At 30.9% G+C, this 15,628-nt stretch overlaps 3 protein-coding genes across 5 annotated transcripts; 1 reads left to right on the top strand and 2 right to left on the bottom strand.

Annotated features, from left to right (window-relative positions):
* Positions 1 to 283: 283 nt before the first annotated feature.
* LOC115699019 (uncharacterized) lies at positions 284 to 2,618 on the bottom strand. 3 transcript variants are annotated; one of them, XM_061103064.1, is made up of 3 exons: positions 2,055 to 2,618; positions 983 to 1,066; positions 284 to 753 (listed from the first exon to the last, which is right to left on the bottom strand). In XM_061103064.1, exons 1-3 carry the CDS (start codon positions 2,101 to 2,103, stop codon positions 503 to 505), a joined length of 384 nt encoding a protein of 127 aa, XP_060959047.1. In that variant the 5' UTR covers positions 2,104 to 2,618; the 3' UTR covers positions 284 to 502. The 3 variants fall into 3 exon arrangements, with proteins under 3 accessions (XP_060959047.1, XP_060959048.1, XP_060959049.1); XM_061103065.1 differs by having other exon boundaries at positions 1,004 to 1,066; XM_061103066.1 differs by lacking the exon at positions 2,055 to 2,618 and adding an exon at positions 1,396 to 1,425 and having other exon boundaries at positions 1,004 to 1,066.
* Positions 2,619 to 4,263: 1,645 nt separating this feature from the next.
* LOC133030360 (uncharacterized) lies at positions 4,264 to 8,163 on the top strand. The gene is made up of 3 exons (XM_061103071.1): positions 4,264 to 4,614; positions 6,406 to 7,671; positions 7,965 to 8,163. Exons 2-3 carry the CDS (start codon positions 6,474 to 6,476, stop codon positions 7,997 to 7,999), a joined length of 1,233 nt encoding a protein of 410 aa, XP_060959054.1. The 5' UTR covers positions 4,264 to 4,614; positions 6,406 to 6,473; the 3' UTR covers positions 8,000 to 8,163.
* LOC115700409 (GDSL esterase/lipase At5g03820-like) lies at positions 5,294 to 12,061 on the bottom strand. The gene is made up of 5 exons (XM_030627962.2): positions 11,707 to 12,061; positions 11,463 to 11,587; positions 11,105 to 11,341; positions 5,622 to 5,880; positions 5,294 to 5,524 (listed from the first exon to the last, which is right to left on the bottom strand). Exons 1-5 carry the CDS (start codon positions 11,957 to 11,959, stop codon positions 5,331 to 5,333), a joined length of 1,068 nt encoding a protein of 355 aa, XP_030483822.2. The 5' UTR covers positions 11,960 to 12,061; the 3' UTR covers positions 5,294 to 5,330.
* Positions 12,062 to 15,628: the final 3,567 nt, after the last annotated feature.

Here is a 15,628-nt window from a genome sequence, read left to right as displayed (position 1 = left end):
TTGCAACAAGATTCTTCATTTCGCTAATAGCGGTTAGTATGAATGAATTAATAATAAGGCAGTTAATTAATAATCATGGATGCATTATTATTTCCAAATTAAATCGAAAATGATGATCAAATTAAGTAATATATATATATTTATATAAGTGAAATTAAGCCATGACATGCATGTGGATATATATAGGTAGCTAGATTTCTTGAAAACATAAGAACAATATTATAAATAAATTACCCAAACAGCCAAAGAGATCGAATTGAGTATATATATAACATGTACAATGTGATCAACGTAGCTATATATATTGAGAAACAAGCGTAGTTTTATATTAAAATAGATAAAATCTAGACCTCATGGTCATTACATAAAATGTTTACCGGAACAGAACTGATCGGGATCGATCCATAAACCTGGTGGGTAAAAGCCCACTTAGCAACATACATATTTTGCTTTGATTAATATATACACACAACATACATATATAGAGCTATATATATATACATTATAATTCAAGAGTGCTATTATTAATATTTCTGATGAGTATGGGTGTTTCATGATCATCTAAGGTTGTGAGTTGCTTGTTGATGAATGTTTTGTTAGGTTTGATGATGGTGATGATTAGCAGTGTTGGTGGTACTTCTTTGGTGCCTGGAATCTTCATATTTGGAGATTCAGTCGTGGATGTTGGCAACAACAACAACATTCCAACATTAATCAAAGCAAAATACGAGATTTGGTACTGTAATTGATCAACTGCAAAATAACATAACATAGCCATTTAATTTCATGCATGCTTCCCATTTGAGAATCTTCCTCTACTGTAATAAAATAATGTCATTATTTGAAAAGATAAAAGAAAAAATGACTTAGAGTGAAAAAAATGCAAAGTTGGCACTAGACCTCCCCCAAGTATCATATTATATATATATAACAATAACAATTAATATTTATAATAATTTTTTTTATTATCATTATGTATTACCAAGAAAATGGGTGACAATACCTCTGCCATATGGAGGAAAGTTGGCTTTGATTAACCTTGGGATATTATGTACATTTAGGTTTGCTGTGACATCATAATAATTTTTTCGTTAGTTACATATAAAAATATTAAGTTTTAATATTGGTCAAAAAAAAAAGGAAATTTTTTCATGATATAATAATAAAATAGTTTTTTTTTTTTTGAACAAATTATAAAATAGTTTTAAATGACCTAGAAACAACTTTATTTATATCCAAATATAATATTATTGTTATCAAAATTAACATAAATAAAAGAAAAGATCAAAGTAACATTAAAAATATAATAAATACATGTAATTTATATATTTAATCATATAACAAATAATAAACTTTGGTGAGAGAGAGATTATTTTATTTAGTGTACGTACATACCTAAGTAATGAATAGGTAAATTTTGCATTTGAAAATCTACATGAAATAATCTGAATAATTAAAAATGATTAGACATGACATCGACTTACAGTAAAAAGGCAAATGCATAGAACTTTATTATTATTTCCTACTCATTAATTAATTGTATCTATGAATAATATAGTGTATATGTATATGTGTACATATAAATAAAGTTTGTACGTAGTGATATTATATATAGTCTTGTTTGTTTGGTCATTCAAATCGGCTGTTTTGATTCATATTAAAGACATGATAGTAAGTAGATGAGTCACTCTTTAGTTAAGAGAATATCACACATGCAAATGAAGCGCTGTATATATACAATTACATATAATAATTAATGATTATGTTAATTAATTAATTAATAATAATAATAACAATATGATATAGAAATAATATATGTATATAAATTATAAATTTTGAAAATTTGATTGCATTTATTTTATCAAAATAATAATAATAATTATTATAATAATGTTCTTCCACTAAATAATAATAATAATAATAATAATAATAATAATAATAATAATAATAATAATAATAATAATAATAATAATAATAAATAGTATAATAAATAAGTAAATTCTATAAAAATAACTATAGCCGGATTAAAAATTTAAAATCTTGAAAGACATTACCTCTAAATGGTGGATCATGGTGATGAGAGTTGATGTTGGCAATAATCATGGCATTTAAAATCTACATGAAATAATGTGAATAAAAATGATTAGACATGACATCTTATATATATATGATTTATATTGTATATATGTTGATGGAGAGACTTATAATAAAAAGGCAATGCATAGAACTTTATATGAGTATAATGTATAGTAGTTAGGTCATATCATGTGTTGTGTAAGTAATTAGGTCACGAATCACATATGTATGATATTATATATGTATATGTGTATTATATATTATAAGTAGTTAGGTCAGGAATCACATATGTGCTGTGTATGATATCATAAGTAGTTAGGTCATATTTATTATATATGTGCTGTATAAGTGTATATAGTAGTTAGGCAATACATATATATTGTTCACGAATCACATATGTATGATATTATAAGTAGCTAGGTCATATAAATTTCATTAATTATAAGTTTGTATTATTATTAATTTTTTTTTTTTTGTATGATTCAGCAAATTTTTCATTACTCCAAAAATAATTTTATAAATAAATAGCATATAAAAATAACCACTATACTAAGTATATTTTTCTCTTTTTTTTTTACAACTTGGAGAATCAGTTCGTGTCTATAACATTAATTTTCTTAAGCCAGAAATAAGTAATTCTACTTTTAACATTATTATTTTTGATCTTGTTTATGATCAAAGATTCTTTAGCTTTACCCGAATTCCTATTTCATTTCTATAACACGCCAAATTTGATACACTAAAGCTATTATTGCAGCCACATATACTTGTTTACAAAAGTACTTGCTATATTTGGCTCCAATCCATTGAATAAGCTTGTTCAAATGACTCGATTCTGCCCTCCAAGAGAGCAATTATTATTATTATATTTATTATTGTGTGAATTCAAAAATTAACTAACTAAACAACTTGTGTTTAAAAATTATATTTTAGTCGTAAGTAGTTTTTTATTGTGAGCAAAAGTCACATTTAATCACAAAAAATTTAAGTTGTGACTAAAAAATTGTAAGTAACTGTTTTATTAGTGAATTATAACAACAATAGTTAGGATTAATAAAAATAAGGGATAATTACATAAGGTACTATTTTTTGTAAAAAAATTATATTTTTACATTTAATGATTTTTTTTTTTACATTTTTACAATTTCCCGTAAAAACAATATGAAATCAACAAGAAAATTACATAAAAGTAACATGAAAATAGCATCTAAATAACATCAAAACAACAACAAAAAATAACATACAGATAATAAAAAATCAACAACAAATTAACATGAATAGAATATAAAAAGACCGTATTTTCTGTAAATAAAATCAAAAAATTCGTAAAAATATTTAAAATTTCGTGATGAAACCGTATTTTTGTAATATTTTTTTTTGTTGTTTTTGTGTATGTCTGAAATTATCCCTAAAAATAATGTATAATATATAGGCCCAATAAAACAACCAACTCAAAACTAAAATATCCAGCATAATATAAGGGAAACTTACAAAAAAATTGAAATTTGGGTTAACTTTTACAAAAATACAGTCACACGAAAATCTTTTCAAAACTACTGTGTTTTTATAAAACAACAGTGGAACACAAAACAGAACAACTAAATACAACAGTGGAACAACTAAAAAATAACAGTAGAAGTATAGTGAAAACTTAACACAGTATTTTTGAAAAAATACCCCACAGTATAAAAGTAAAAAAGTTGAAAATTTCAGTACGTAGTATGTGGTGTAATTATTCCTAATATAATACATATATATAAATCTTTAATAATATTATTTTTGTTTTATTTGAAGTAGGAACAAGCTTGGTTTGGGCCGGGCGGCCTATTAAACATATGTTGTGTGTATGATTTTTGGGCCTTAATTTTGGCGGGCGAACAGAGGATTAGCCCGGCTTGTCCTAAGAGTGGGCCGGTATATAAATATTTGATTTTGGTTATTTAATAGCAATGAACACATATAGTTAATTAGTAGTAGTAATATTTATTTAATAGCTGCTATATGTGATTGATCTTCAATGTTCACATCATCACTCAAATTTCATGCCTGATATTCTCTTATATAACAAAAGTGTGACTCATCTACTTAATGTCATGCATGTTTTTAATATGAATCAAAACAGCCCATTTGAATGAGCAAACAAACAAGACTATATATAATAGGTAATTAAGGTTAATTCACAACGTACAAACTTTATTTATATGCATGTCAGTATATACCTGTACACATATACACATACACTATATTATTCATAGATACAATTAATTAATGAGTAGGAAATAATAATAATTTCCAATATTATTTATTTTCAAAAAAAATAAATGAAAATATAATAATAATGTTGGTAGATTGTTATTATTTCCCAACATCTCAACATTAATTAAAGCTACTTTCCTTCGTATGGGGGAGACTTTATGGCAGAAATACTCGAAAAGTCTTTATCTCTCTCATATGGAGGAAAGTTGGCTTTGATTAATAGGTTGAGAAACAACATTGACATGACTTGTAGTTTAAACTACAAACTTTCAAAATCAGCTGGTAATTTTAAGATCATCATCATTTCAATTATGTTATATCATCACTTCTCTCTCCCCTCATATATACTATACTATTTCTTTTCTTATTTAATTTTGTGGCGGTTATTTTATTCAATTAATAATTATTATAAGTCTTAATGATGTTATAATTTTTCTTTTATTTTTATCTTTAACTATCAATCAATTGAAGAAATGAAAAACTGTCACTACCTAAGTTTCATGTTAGATTATATATATAGGAAATTAAAAGTCATTATTCCTATGTTTTTCAATATGTAATTTGCATACCTTTCTTTGGCCATATGATCAAATTCTAGAGAGAGAGAGAATTAGAACATTGAAGAAGATAGATGATCATGATTTTAACTGGTGAGATTTGGGTCTCTAAAATGTTATAATAACGTGCATTGGGAGATTTTAATAGATTTTAGTATTATCATGGTTCAATAAAATTTATAATATTATTTCAAAGTGCTTCAATAAAATCTATTTTTGTAGTATTATTAGCAATATATATATATAATAATGATCATAAACAACATCCATTAATTATCATATATAGACTATAGTTAATAACATTTTCTTAAAAAATTAAAATAAATATATAATAATTCACAAGACATCATCATCAATAATTAGCTATATTAAAATTGATATATATTAATAAATATAACTAATTATTACATAATAAATGAACATATTAATTAATAAATACAATTAGTAGACAAGGGAGTAACCAGCACCAATCATATAAGTAGAAAGTAAATGATTGGCTGCCTGAGATGGATGAAAAGCATCCCAAAAAATATGATCTGATGCATTCGAACATGTTCCAATTGATAATGAATTACACAGTAATGCTGTTTCTACCATCCCTAATCCACAACAACCCTTTCTCGTTTCATAAAACCCTACAAAAAATACATATGATTATTATGTTTAATTATGTATCAATTATATATATAAAATTAAATAAAAAAAATTATAAATTTATTATTACGTACGTACTATTTTCGATAGGATTGTTGATAAGATTGTACAAGGGTTGGTATATATCCAATACAAGCAAATTCAGGTCAGGTAACCTGTTCCTTAACATTTGTGAGGTGGAATTTAATCTTGTGTTAAAATAGATAGCATCATAATTGAGTCTATCCACACATTGATTATTGTTTCCAAATCCAAATAATGTAATGGCTCCAGGCAAACACCCTAGAGGTCCCAATGAAGCCACTCCAATTTTTCTTGCTCCCATTGAATGTAAATTCTATATATATAAATCATAATTATCACACCATAATTAAAAAAATATATTATAATCAATTATAATTGTGAGTGTGTAATACTATACAAAATCTTACATACATTTTAGTCGCAACAAAATTTGTAATTAAAACTGAACAAGTTATAACTAATTATAAAAATTATTTATATTGTTAATTACAAAAATCACAATTTTTTGTAACTAATTGTGTTAACTTGTATTAAAATATTATATTTTAGTTACTAGTAATTTTTTGTTGTGACTAAAATAAATATCATTAAAAATATTATGTTGTGACTAAAAGGAGTGTCTTTTGTATATATGTTAAGAGTTAGTTAGCATAAGTTAGTTATTTTTACTGTCTTTCTGTTTTTTCTGTTATTTGTTCTGTTACAAGAATTAGTTGGCTTGTATGCCAAATCCCTTGCCTATAAATAAGTGTAACATTCCTCTTGTAAATATAGAACATTACAATCAATGAAACACTTCCTTTTCTCTCTGAAATACTCTGTTCTAACATGGTATCAGATGAAATAAACTGAAGCTTCAAGCAGTCCCCTTCGAGCTTCAAGAATCAAGATCTTCCTCCTCCGATCATGGTGCGTACTCGGGCCACCAGTTCTGCAACAACATCTGACGATCCTTCCAGAGTTGAAGCACCAATGGCTCCTCCACCATCAACCAATTCCGCTGACAACCCTCCACAAACAAACCAGTCAATTCCTGCTCTGCGTCGATCTACTCCAGTCGACAGACCAGCTTATGAAGACATTAGATCACCCTACTACATCAGCACAGCTGATCATCCGGGCCTCTCTCTTGTCACTCCAGTTCTCTCGGACAAGAATTTCCAATCTTGGAAAAGAGATTTCAAGCTCTCCATTGGAGCAAGGAACAAGACTCCATTCTTGGAAGGTACTCTCCTTCAACCCCCTGCAAATGACTCTCTTTTTGATCATTGGACTCGTTGTAATCAACTTGTTATGTCATGGATTTTACATTCGGTTTCACCCGAAATCAAGAGTAGCATCATGTACTTTGATACTGCTCATGAAATGTGGACCGTGTTAAACAATCGCTTTAACCAAGCTAATGGTCCCAGAATTTTCGAATTAAATGAGACACTAACCTATCTCAATCAAGGAGATGATTCGGTTAGTGCCTATTTTACCAAACTTACAGCTATATGGGATGAAATTCATCAATTGAGACCATGCATTCCATGTACTTGTGCTGCTGCTGCACAACACTTGGCTCATCAAAATCATGACCAAGTATTACAATTCCTTAAGGGCCTCAATGATACATATCAGGCTGTGCGAGATCAGATCCTACTCCTTGATCCTTGCCCTGCCTTGAACAAGGTCTTCTCTATGGTAATCAACCAAGAAAGACAAAGGTCTCTTGGCCATCGATTTCTTCCCCCTTTGGCTGCTGCTTCAAGTTCTTCCAACCCACAAGATTCTGCACCTACTGCCAATGCAGTCTCGAAGAACAAAAGACCACGGCCACATTGCACAAATTGCCAAAAGCCAGGCCATTATAAAGATAAATGTTACTTCCTAATCGGTTTTCCACCTGGTTATGGCAACAAAAAATCAGATTCTACTTCTACTAAAAAATCTGATTTGAACACCAACAACCCGCAAGCTTCTCAAGTCACATCTTCAACACCTGATTTCAACACACAACTTACCCCAGCACAATGCCAACAGTTGATCTCAATGTTAGCACAACAACTCCCCACAACAGATGCATCTACATCTGACAAAGCTATGATCAACAATATCTCAGGTATTCTTGACCCTTTCTTGTGGATAATGGATAGTGGTGCAACACACCATGTATGTTGCCACCTAGAATGTTTTTCTTCTATTGAATCTATCCCTACTGACCTTTCTGTCCATTTACCTACTGGTTCAAAAGCCAAGATCCATAAAATTGGTACTGTGGTTCTCAACTCTCATATCACTCTTAAAAATGTATTATTTGTACCCGATTTCAAGTATAATTTGATTTCTGTTAGTGCCCTCACACACAACACAAATCTTGCTGCAATTTTTAAATCTAACAGCTGCCATATACAGGAATCTACAATGACATCGAAGATTGGGATAGCTAAGAGAATTGGCAACCTATACTACCTTCAACAATTAGACAATGAGGACAAATATTCAGTCCAAACTTGTAATACTCAATTGAATAATCTCCAATGGCATACACGCCTTGGACACCCCTCTGTAATGGTTTCTAATAAAGTCAATAAACAATTACAAATTCCTCATATTCCAAGTTCATTTAATTGTCCTACTTGCCACATTGCCAAACAAAAGAAATTACCTTTTCAATCCAATAATAACTTTACTTTGGCAAACTTTGATCTTGTCCATATGGACATTTGGGGACCATATTCAATCCCTTCAATAGAAGGCTATAAATATTTCTTAACCATAGTGGATGATCATTCAAGACACACTTGGTTATATTTTTTACGTTCAAAATCGGATGCCACTTTGGCGATTCCTACCTTTTTTGAACTCATACATACACAATTCCAAACGAATATTAAAGCTGTGCGTACAGACAATGCCAAAGAGCTCACCCTCACTAATTTCTATGCTCTTAAAGGCACAATACACTACACTTCATGTGTAGGACGACCACAACAAAACGCTGTGGTCGAAAGAAAACATCAGCATATATTAAACGTTGCCCGAGCTCTAACCTTACAATCAAATGTACCACTGCAATACTGGTCTTTTATCATTGCCACTGCCGTATACCTTTTAAACAGAACTCCTTCTGTTCTTTTAAAAGATCAAACCTCATTTCAGATATTACACAACAAACTACCTCAGTACTCACACTTGAGGAATTTCGGCTGTCTTGCCTATGCATCACATGTCAAGACCACCACTAAACTTTCTCCTCGAGCTAGAGCTTGTGCTTTTTTAGGCTATCCCCCCAACATGAAAGCATATACTCTTTTAGATCTCCAAACAAAACAAATTTTCCAATCAAGAGATGTACTCTTCTATGAGCAAATTTACCCTTTTGGCCGTGTGTCCCACACAACACACATTGACAATTTCTTCTCTACATATTCTGAGACTCATCATCCTCAACTTGACTCAATCCCTTTAAGTTCTACTGAGAACAATTCATCTCAGCAACAACAAGTCAACAATTCCCCATCCTCACCCATTCTCGAGGATATATCACAAAATTCCCCTCCCCCCTCACTGGTTTCACCTCCCAGGCAGACTAAAACACGCACCAAATCAGGTCGTGTACAACATCCCCCAAGTTATCTAAAGGATTATCAATGTGACTCTATCACAAACACTAGCACCGATCATCCTTTACTCAATTACATTTCATACCATAAATTCTCTCCTGAGTTTCGAGCAGCTATTCTTTCACTCAGCCTTACACCAGAACCTACATCCTACAAACAAGCATCCAAATTCAAAGTTTGGAACAATGCCATGGATGTAGAAATAGATGCTCTCGAAAAAAATCATACATGGATAGTTGTTCCACTTCCACCCAACCAACATGTAATTGACAATAAATGGGTATATAAAAAGAAACTAAATCCAGATGGTACTCTTCAACGTTGCAAAGCACGTTTAGTAGCTAAAGGTTACACTCAATTACCCGGCATCGATTACTTCGACACCTATGCTCCCGTGGCCAAATTCAATACTTTAAAACTTATTTTTGCATTGGCAGCCATTCGCAATTGGCATTTACATCACTTAGACATAAACAATGCGTTTCTACATGGCGATCTCAATGAGGAAGTTTACATGAAACTTCCCCAAGGATATCAACCCAAACATCCCATCCCTCCCAATGCCGTTTGCAAACTCCAAAAAAGCATATACGGCCTTAAACAATCCTCTCGCCAATGGTATGCAAAATTGAGTACCACATTACTTCAACATAACTTCATCCAATCTCCAAATGATCACTCTCTATTCATTAGAAACCAATCTGGTATATTCATGGCTCTACTAATCTATGTTGATGACATAGTCATTGCCACCAACAACATCCCTACCATGAACACATTCATCACTACACTCGACACCAGATTTAAACTAAAGGACTTAGGCCCCCTTCGATTTTTCCTTGGATTAGAGATTGCTCGATGTTCAAAAGGAATATCAGTTTCACAAAGACCCTTCACTCTACAGCTCCTACAAGATTCAGGCTGTCTTGGTTCCAAACCGGTTTCTACCCCCATGGAACCCAACACCAAACTAAGTAATGATTCAGGGGATTTACTGCCTAATCCTACCCCTTATCGAAGTCTCATAGGGAAACTCCTCTACCTGACTATTACACGGCCTGATCTTAGTTTTGCCGTGAATAAACTTAGTCAATATCTTCAAACCCCTCGCCTTCCTCATATGCAAGCTGCCACACGCATTCTCCATTACTTAAAGAACTCACCAGGCCAAGGTCTTTTCTTCCATGCTTCTCCAACCGACTCTGTTCAGCTCAAAGCTTTTGCCGATGCAGATTGGGGTGCATGCCTCGACACAAGACGTTCTATAACAGGCTACTGCATATTCCTTGGCCAATCCCTCATCTCATGGAAGTCTAAGAAACAACAAACCATCTCTCGATCCTCCGCCGAAGCAGAATATCGAGCAATGGCTCATGCAACTTGTGAACTCACATGGTTACTTTCCATTCTCAAGGACTTCTCCATCAACATGACACTTCCATCCACACTTCACTGTGATAACAATGCTGCTATTCATATATCAGAAAATCCAGTTTATCACGAACGTACAAAACACGTTGAGATCGATTGTCATACAGTTCGAGAAAAGATCAACCAAGGTGTTCTTCGCATGAGCCATGTTCCATCCAAAGCTAACTTAGCCGACATACTCACCAAACCTCTCTTTCCCAGTCACTTCAACGATATTGTATCCAAGTTGGGCATTCGAGATTTCTACGCTCCAACTTGAAGGGGCCTGTTAAGAGTTAGTTAGCATAAGTTAGTTATTTTTACTGTCTTTCTGTTTTTTCTGTTATTTGTTCTGTTACAAGAATTAGTTGGCTTGTATGCCAAATCCCTTGCCTATAAATAAGTGTAACATTCCTCTTGTAAATATAGAACATTACAATCAATAAAACACTTCCTTTTCTCTCTGAAATACTCTGTTCTAACAATATATAGTATAAATAAATATTTAAATGTACGTACCTCAATGAATTGCTCATAATTTGTGAGAAGAGTGTTGAAATAGTTGTGAATATTTGGATAGGTAACTTGAAGAATGGGACTAATATAATAATTTTGAATTAGGTCACTAGTCCCTGCACTCACTATATAAAGTCCACCTGAAAATATGGACGAAGCATTTGCTTGCCCTACCATTCCAACAATTCTTGATTGATATTCTCCAAAATATTGTAGCTGCTTTGATAATGATATGCTAAACTACACATCGTTAAAACACATTTATTCATTAATAATCAATCTAATTATTAGGTCTTAATTATTACGACATTATAAGATAAAATAACCATTTAATTAATAAGTTCACATTATAATTAATTACGTATAAATTAGCTGTAGAATCATCATATCCCGAAGCAGCAAAATTTGCTCCAATTAAAAGTTCATTGCTACTTCCATGTGTGCTTAGATAAGCTTGTGGATAGGACTCGAAGAAGAGAGCATCAACTGCCATATTATATATTAATTATAATTAAGATTGAGTACAAAAATTAAAATATAATTAGTTAATTAATGACTAGTGAGAATATAAATATATTTCAATAAAATAAGATATAATTACATACTTAAATAATCAATGGCCAATTTTCCATTAGAAAATCGGCCAGTTGATTTGTGATTTGTAAAATCCCTTCCGTACGGAGGGAAATTTGATTTGATGAGAGTTGGTAAATTGTTGTTGTTACCAACATCTACAACCGAGTCTCCAAATACGAAGACTGCTGGTACAATCTTTTGTGTTTTAACGTAAGTATTTTCTAGCATGATCAAAATAAGTATCATCATAATTTTGGTGTAGGAAAGAGTTGTGAAAGCCATTAATGATGAGTAGTTAATTAAGTAGAGAGAAAACTAGGAAACTTTAATTATAACTGAGAAAATCTGCAAAGAGTAAGATTTGGATTGATGTAAATGTTAACCAGGAAGTCATCTATATATATACACACACAAAGTTCCCTTATAATTAATTTCTAGGATTAATGGGGTCATCATCATCTTTGAATTTTGTTAGATATAATTAATTTAACTAGTACTAGTCTTTAATTTCGTTTTGTTTATTAGTTTAACTTTTGATGCATGATTACAATTAATTATACATACAAGTTATAATAATGTTTAGTGAAACATCTTTTCTTGCATGCAATGCATTATGCCTGTGCTTAATTATTAGGATCCTTAATGCGCGACAGGCTATTTTAAAGGGCTCTTGTATGATTATTGCTTCGATTGATCTTAAATTTCAACCATGGATTCCTTGGCTAAGCTATGATGATTTCAGAGATCTCATGGAAACGGTTCGTGATAAAGCCCCAGGTCTCTAATCTGTGGCTGATTTGATGATCCGTAGAACGAGACAATGGAATACTAATTATCTATATGTTACTTATTCGGAGAAGAGTTGGGGAAGAAGATCAGCACAATCCAAATTGCGGCCGACTTAAACAATGACTTATTTGGAAACAAGCAAACAATGGTGTTTTTAATATTTTGAAACGTCCAATAAGTTCATCTTGTTGTTCCGTGATCACAAATGCAGCCACAACTAATAGTGCTCTTCCATTGCCTTATTATTGGTTTGTGAATAGCCAAACTTATTGCGCTAATTCGCAACAGCATCTGCCTTCGCCTCCATCACGTCCATTGCCACCTCCTCTCCCGTCTTCAAATAATTACAACATAAGAAATTGTCCAGAGTTCAACATCATGCCAGAATCATGCATTAAACAGATATTGAGATATTTTTCGAAGGATGAACCAATGAACTCGTCATGTTGCACCACTTATCTTAGCATCTTTAACATGTGTACTAATACTCCATGGTCGAAGGTTAGCCTGAATGTCATGATTATTGCCAACATCAACTCTCATCACCATGATCCATCATTTAGGAGTAATGTCTTTCAAGATTTTAAATTTTTAATCCGGCTATAGCTATTTTTATAGAATTTACTAATGTATTATTATTATTTGTTATTATTATTATTATTTAGTGGAAGAAGATTATTATAATAATTATTATTATTATTTTGATAAAATAAATGCAATCAAATTTTCAAAATTTATAATTTATATACATATATTATTTCTATATCATATTGTTATTATTATTATTAATTAATTAATTAACATAATCATTAATTATTATATGTAATTGTATATATACAGCTTCATTTGCATGTGTGATATTCTCTTAACTAAAGAGTGACTCATCTACTTACTATCATGTCTTTAATATGAATCAAAACAGCCGATTTGAATGGCCAAACAAACAAGACTATATATAATATCACTACGTACAAACTTTATTTATATGTACACATATACATATACACTATATTATTCATAGATACATGAATTGATTAATGAGTAGGAAATAATAATAAAGTTCTATGCATTTGCCTTTTTACTGTAAGTCGATGTCATGTCTAATCATTTTTAATTATTCAGATTATTTCATGTAGATTTTCAAATGCAAAATTTACCTATTCATTACTTAGGTATGTACGTACAATAAATAAAATAATCTCTCTCTCACCAAAATTTATTATTTCTTATATGATTAAATATATAAATTACATGTATTTATTATATTTTTAATGTTACTTTGATCTTTTCTTTTATTTATGTTAATTTTGATAACAATAATATTATATTTGGATATAAATAAAGTTGTTTCTAGGTCATTTAAAACTATTTTATAATTTGTTCAAAAAAAAAAAAAAACTATTTTATATTAATTATATCATGAAAAAATTTCCTTTTTTTTTTTTGGACCAATATTAAAACTTAATATTTTTATATGTTACTAACGAAAAAATTATTATGATGTCACAGCAAACCTAAATGTACATAATATCCCAAGGTTAATCAAAGCCAACTTTCCTCCATATGGCAGAGGTATTGTCACCCATTTTCTTGGTAATACATAATGATAATAAAAAAAATTATTATAAATATTAATTGTTATTGTTATATATATATAATATGATACTTGGGGGAGGTCTAGTGCCAACTTTGCATTTTTTTCACTCTAAGTCATTTTTTCTTTTATCTTTTCAAATAATGACATTATTTTATTACAGTAGAGGAAGATTCTCAAATGGGAAGCATGCATGAAATTAAATGGCTATGTTATGTTATTTTGCAGTTGATCAATTACAGTAACAAATCTCCTACTTATGTTATTTTGCTTTGATTAATGTGGGAATGTTGTTGTTGTTGCCCACATCCACCACTACTGAATCTCCAAATATGAAGATTCCAGGCACCAAAGAAGTACCACCAACACTGCTAATCATCACCATCATCAAACCTAACAAAACATTCATCAACAAGCAACTCACAACCTTAGAAACACCCATACTCATCAGAAATATTAATAATAGCACTCTTGAATTATAATGTATATTTATCGCTCTATATATGTATGATGTGTGTATAAGAATGGTTCCAATGCATGCATATATATATATATATATATATATATATATTTATATATATATATAGCTACGTTAGTCATGCAGTGACAATTAATTAAGCTTACCATTAGAGAATCTTCCAGTTTATTTTGAAGAAACACTACTACAATGTAAGCCTTTAGCTTCCCTTTTTTCAATCCAATTTATAAAAAGGGAAGCTAAAGGGGGTGAAAATATCTGCATTGACATTTAGAGGCGGTTTTTTGGTAAAAACCGTAGGTATAGAATGTATATATATTTATGCCGTCGGTTGGGGGTTGGGAAAATCAGAGTTTTTTTATATAACCCTATGGCGTCGGTTATTAGGTATTAACCGACGCCATAGGTGCCACCTTTATTCGACACGTGGCACCTATGGCGTCGGTTAATACCTAATAACCGACGCCATAGGGTTATATATCAGACCCTTGCTGCTTCGTCTTCCTCACTTCCTCATTTCACACCTTGCTGAACACGAAGAACAACCACCCACAGCAGCCCCAAACTCACGAAAAAACCCTCGCCAACCACCACTAAAACAACCTCATTCTCCCTCATTTCTTAACCATTTTACCCCATTTTTGTCTTAAAATCTTCTATTTTCTATACCTAAACCTATACTGTTAAAAAGTTTAGTTTTTTTCCCCTCTATATACCAAACCGAACCTATTATAAAGAAAGGTGGTGGGTATAACTTCGGCCACGGATTTTAGCAGAGAAAACGTTGAGTCTCAACATCCATTAAGGTATAAATATGCTTTATATTCATTTTATTTATGTACATTGGTATTATTTCGTTTTTGTAAATTTTTTTAGAATTTTTTTATTTTATTAATATTATATTGTGTGTGTTGTAGAGGTGGTCGGATTTTTGTAGCATTTTATCGCCGGATTGCGTTTATAAGGTAAATATTTATTAACTTGATATATAAGATATATGTATATATTTTGTGTTTTATTATTGAATATGTGTTTATATATATCTTGTGTGTATATACTATTTGTGTATTTTGTGTATTTGTATTGTATA

The sequence above is a fragment of the Cannabis sativa genome, chromosome 8 (assembly GCF_029168945.1).
Source record: "Cannabis sativa cultivar Pink pepper isolate KNU-18-1 chromosome 8, ASM2916894v1, whole genome shotgun sequence".
Classification (NCBI taxonomy): Eukaryota; Viridiplantae; Streptophyta; class Magnoliopsida; order Rosales; family Cannabaceae; genus Cannabis; species Cannabis sativa.
The sequence above is the reverse complement of the archived record's forward strand: the minus strand, read 5'-3'. Positions and strand labels throughout refer to the sequence as shown.

What these genes read in the sequence shown, in the direction of transcription:
- LOC115699019 (XM_061103064.1), bottom strand. Translation starts at nt 2,103, where the DNA reads ATGATTATTGCCAACATCAACTCTCATCACCATGATCCACCATTTAGA. An exon ending in CCATGATCCACCATTTAGAG is followed by an intron (nt 1,067 to 2,054) that starts GTAATGTCTTTC and finishes ATGATGTCACAG; the next exon opens with CAAACCTAAATGTACATAAT. An exon ending in TATTGTCACCCATTTTCTTG is followed by an intron (nt 754 to 982) that starts GTAATACATAAT and finishes GTTATTTTGCAG; the next exon opens with TTGATCAATTACAGTACCAA.
- LOC133030360 (XM_061103071.1), top strand. Translation starts at nt 6,474, where the DNA reads ATGGTGCGTACTCGGGCCACCAGTTCTGCAACAACATCTGACGATCCT. An exon ending in TATGATCAACAATATCTCAG is followed by an intron (nt 7,672 to 7,964) that starts GTATTCTTGACC and finishes TGCCATATACAG; the next exon opens with GAATCTACAATGACATCGAA.
- LOC115700409 (XM_030627962.2), bottom strand. Translation starts at nt 11,959, where the DNA reads ATGGCTTTCACAACTCTTTCCTACACCAAAATTATGATGATACTTATT. An exon ending in ATTGGCCATTGATTATTTAA is followed by an intron (nt 11,588 to 11,706) that starts GTATGTAATTAT and finishes ATAATATGGCAG; the next exon opens with TTGATGCTCTCTTCTTCGAG. An exon ending in ATTCTACAGCTAATTTATAC is followed by an intron (nt 11,342 to 11,462) that starts GTAATTAATTAT and finishes AACGATGTGTAG; the next exon opens with TTTAGCATATCATTATCAAA.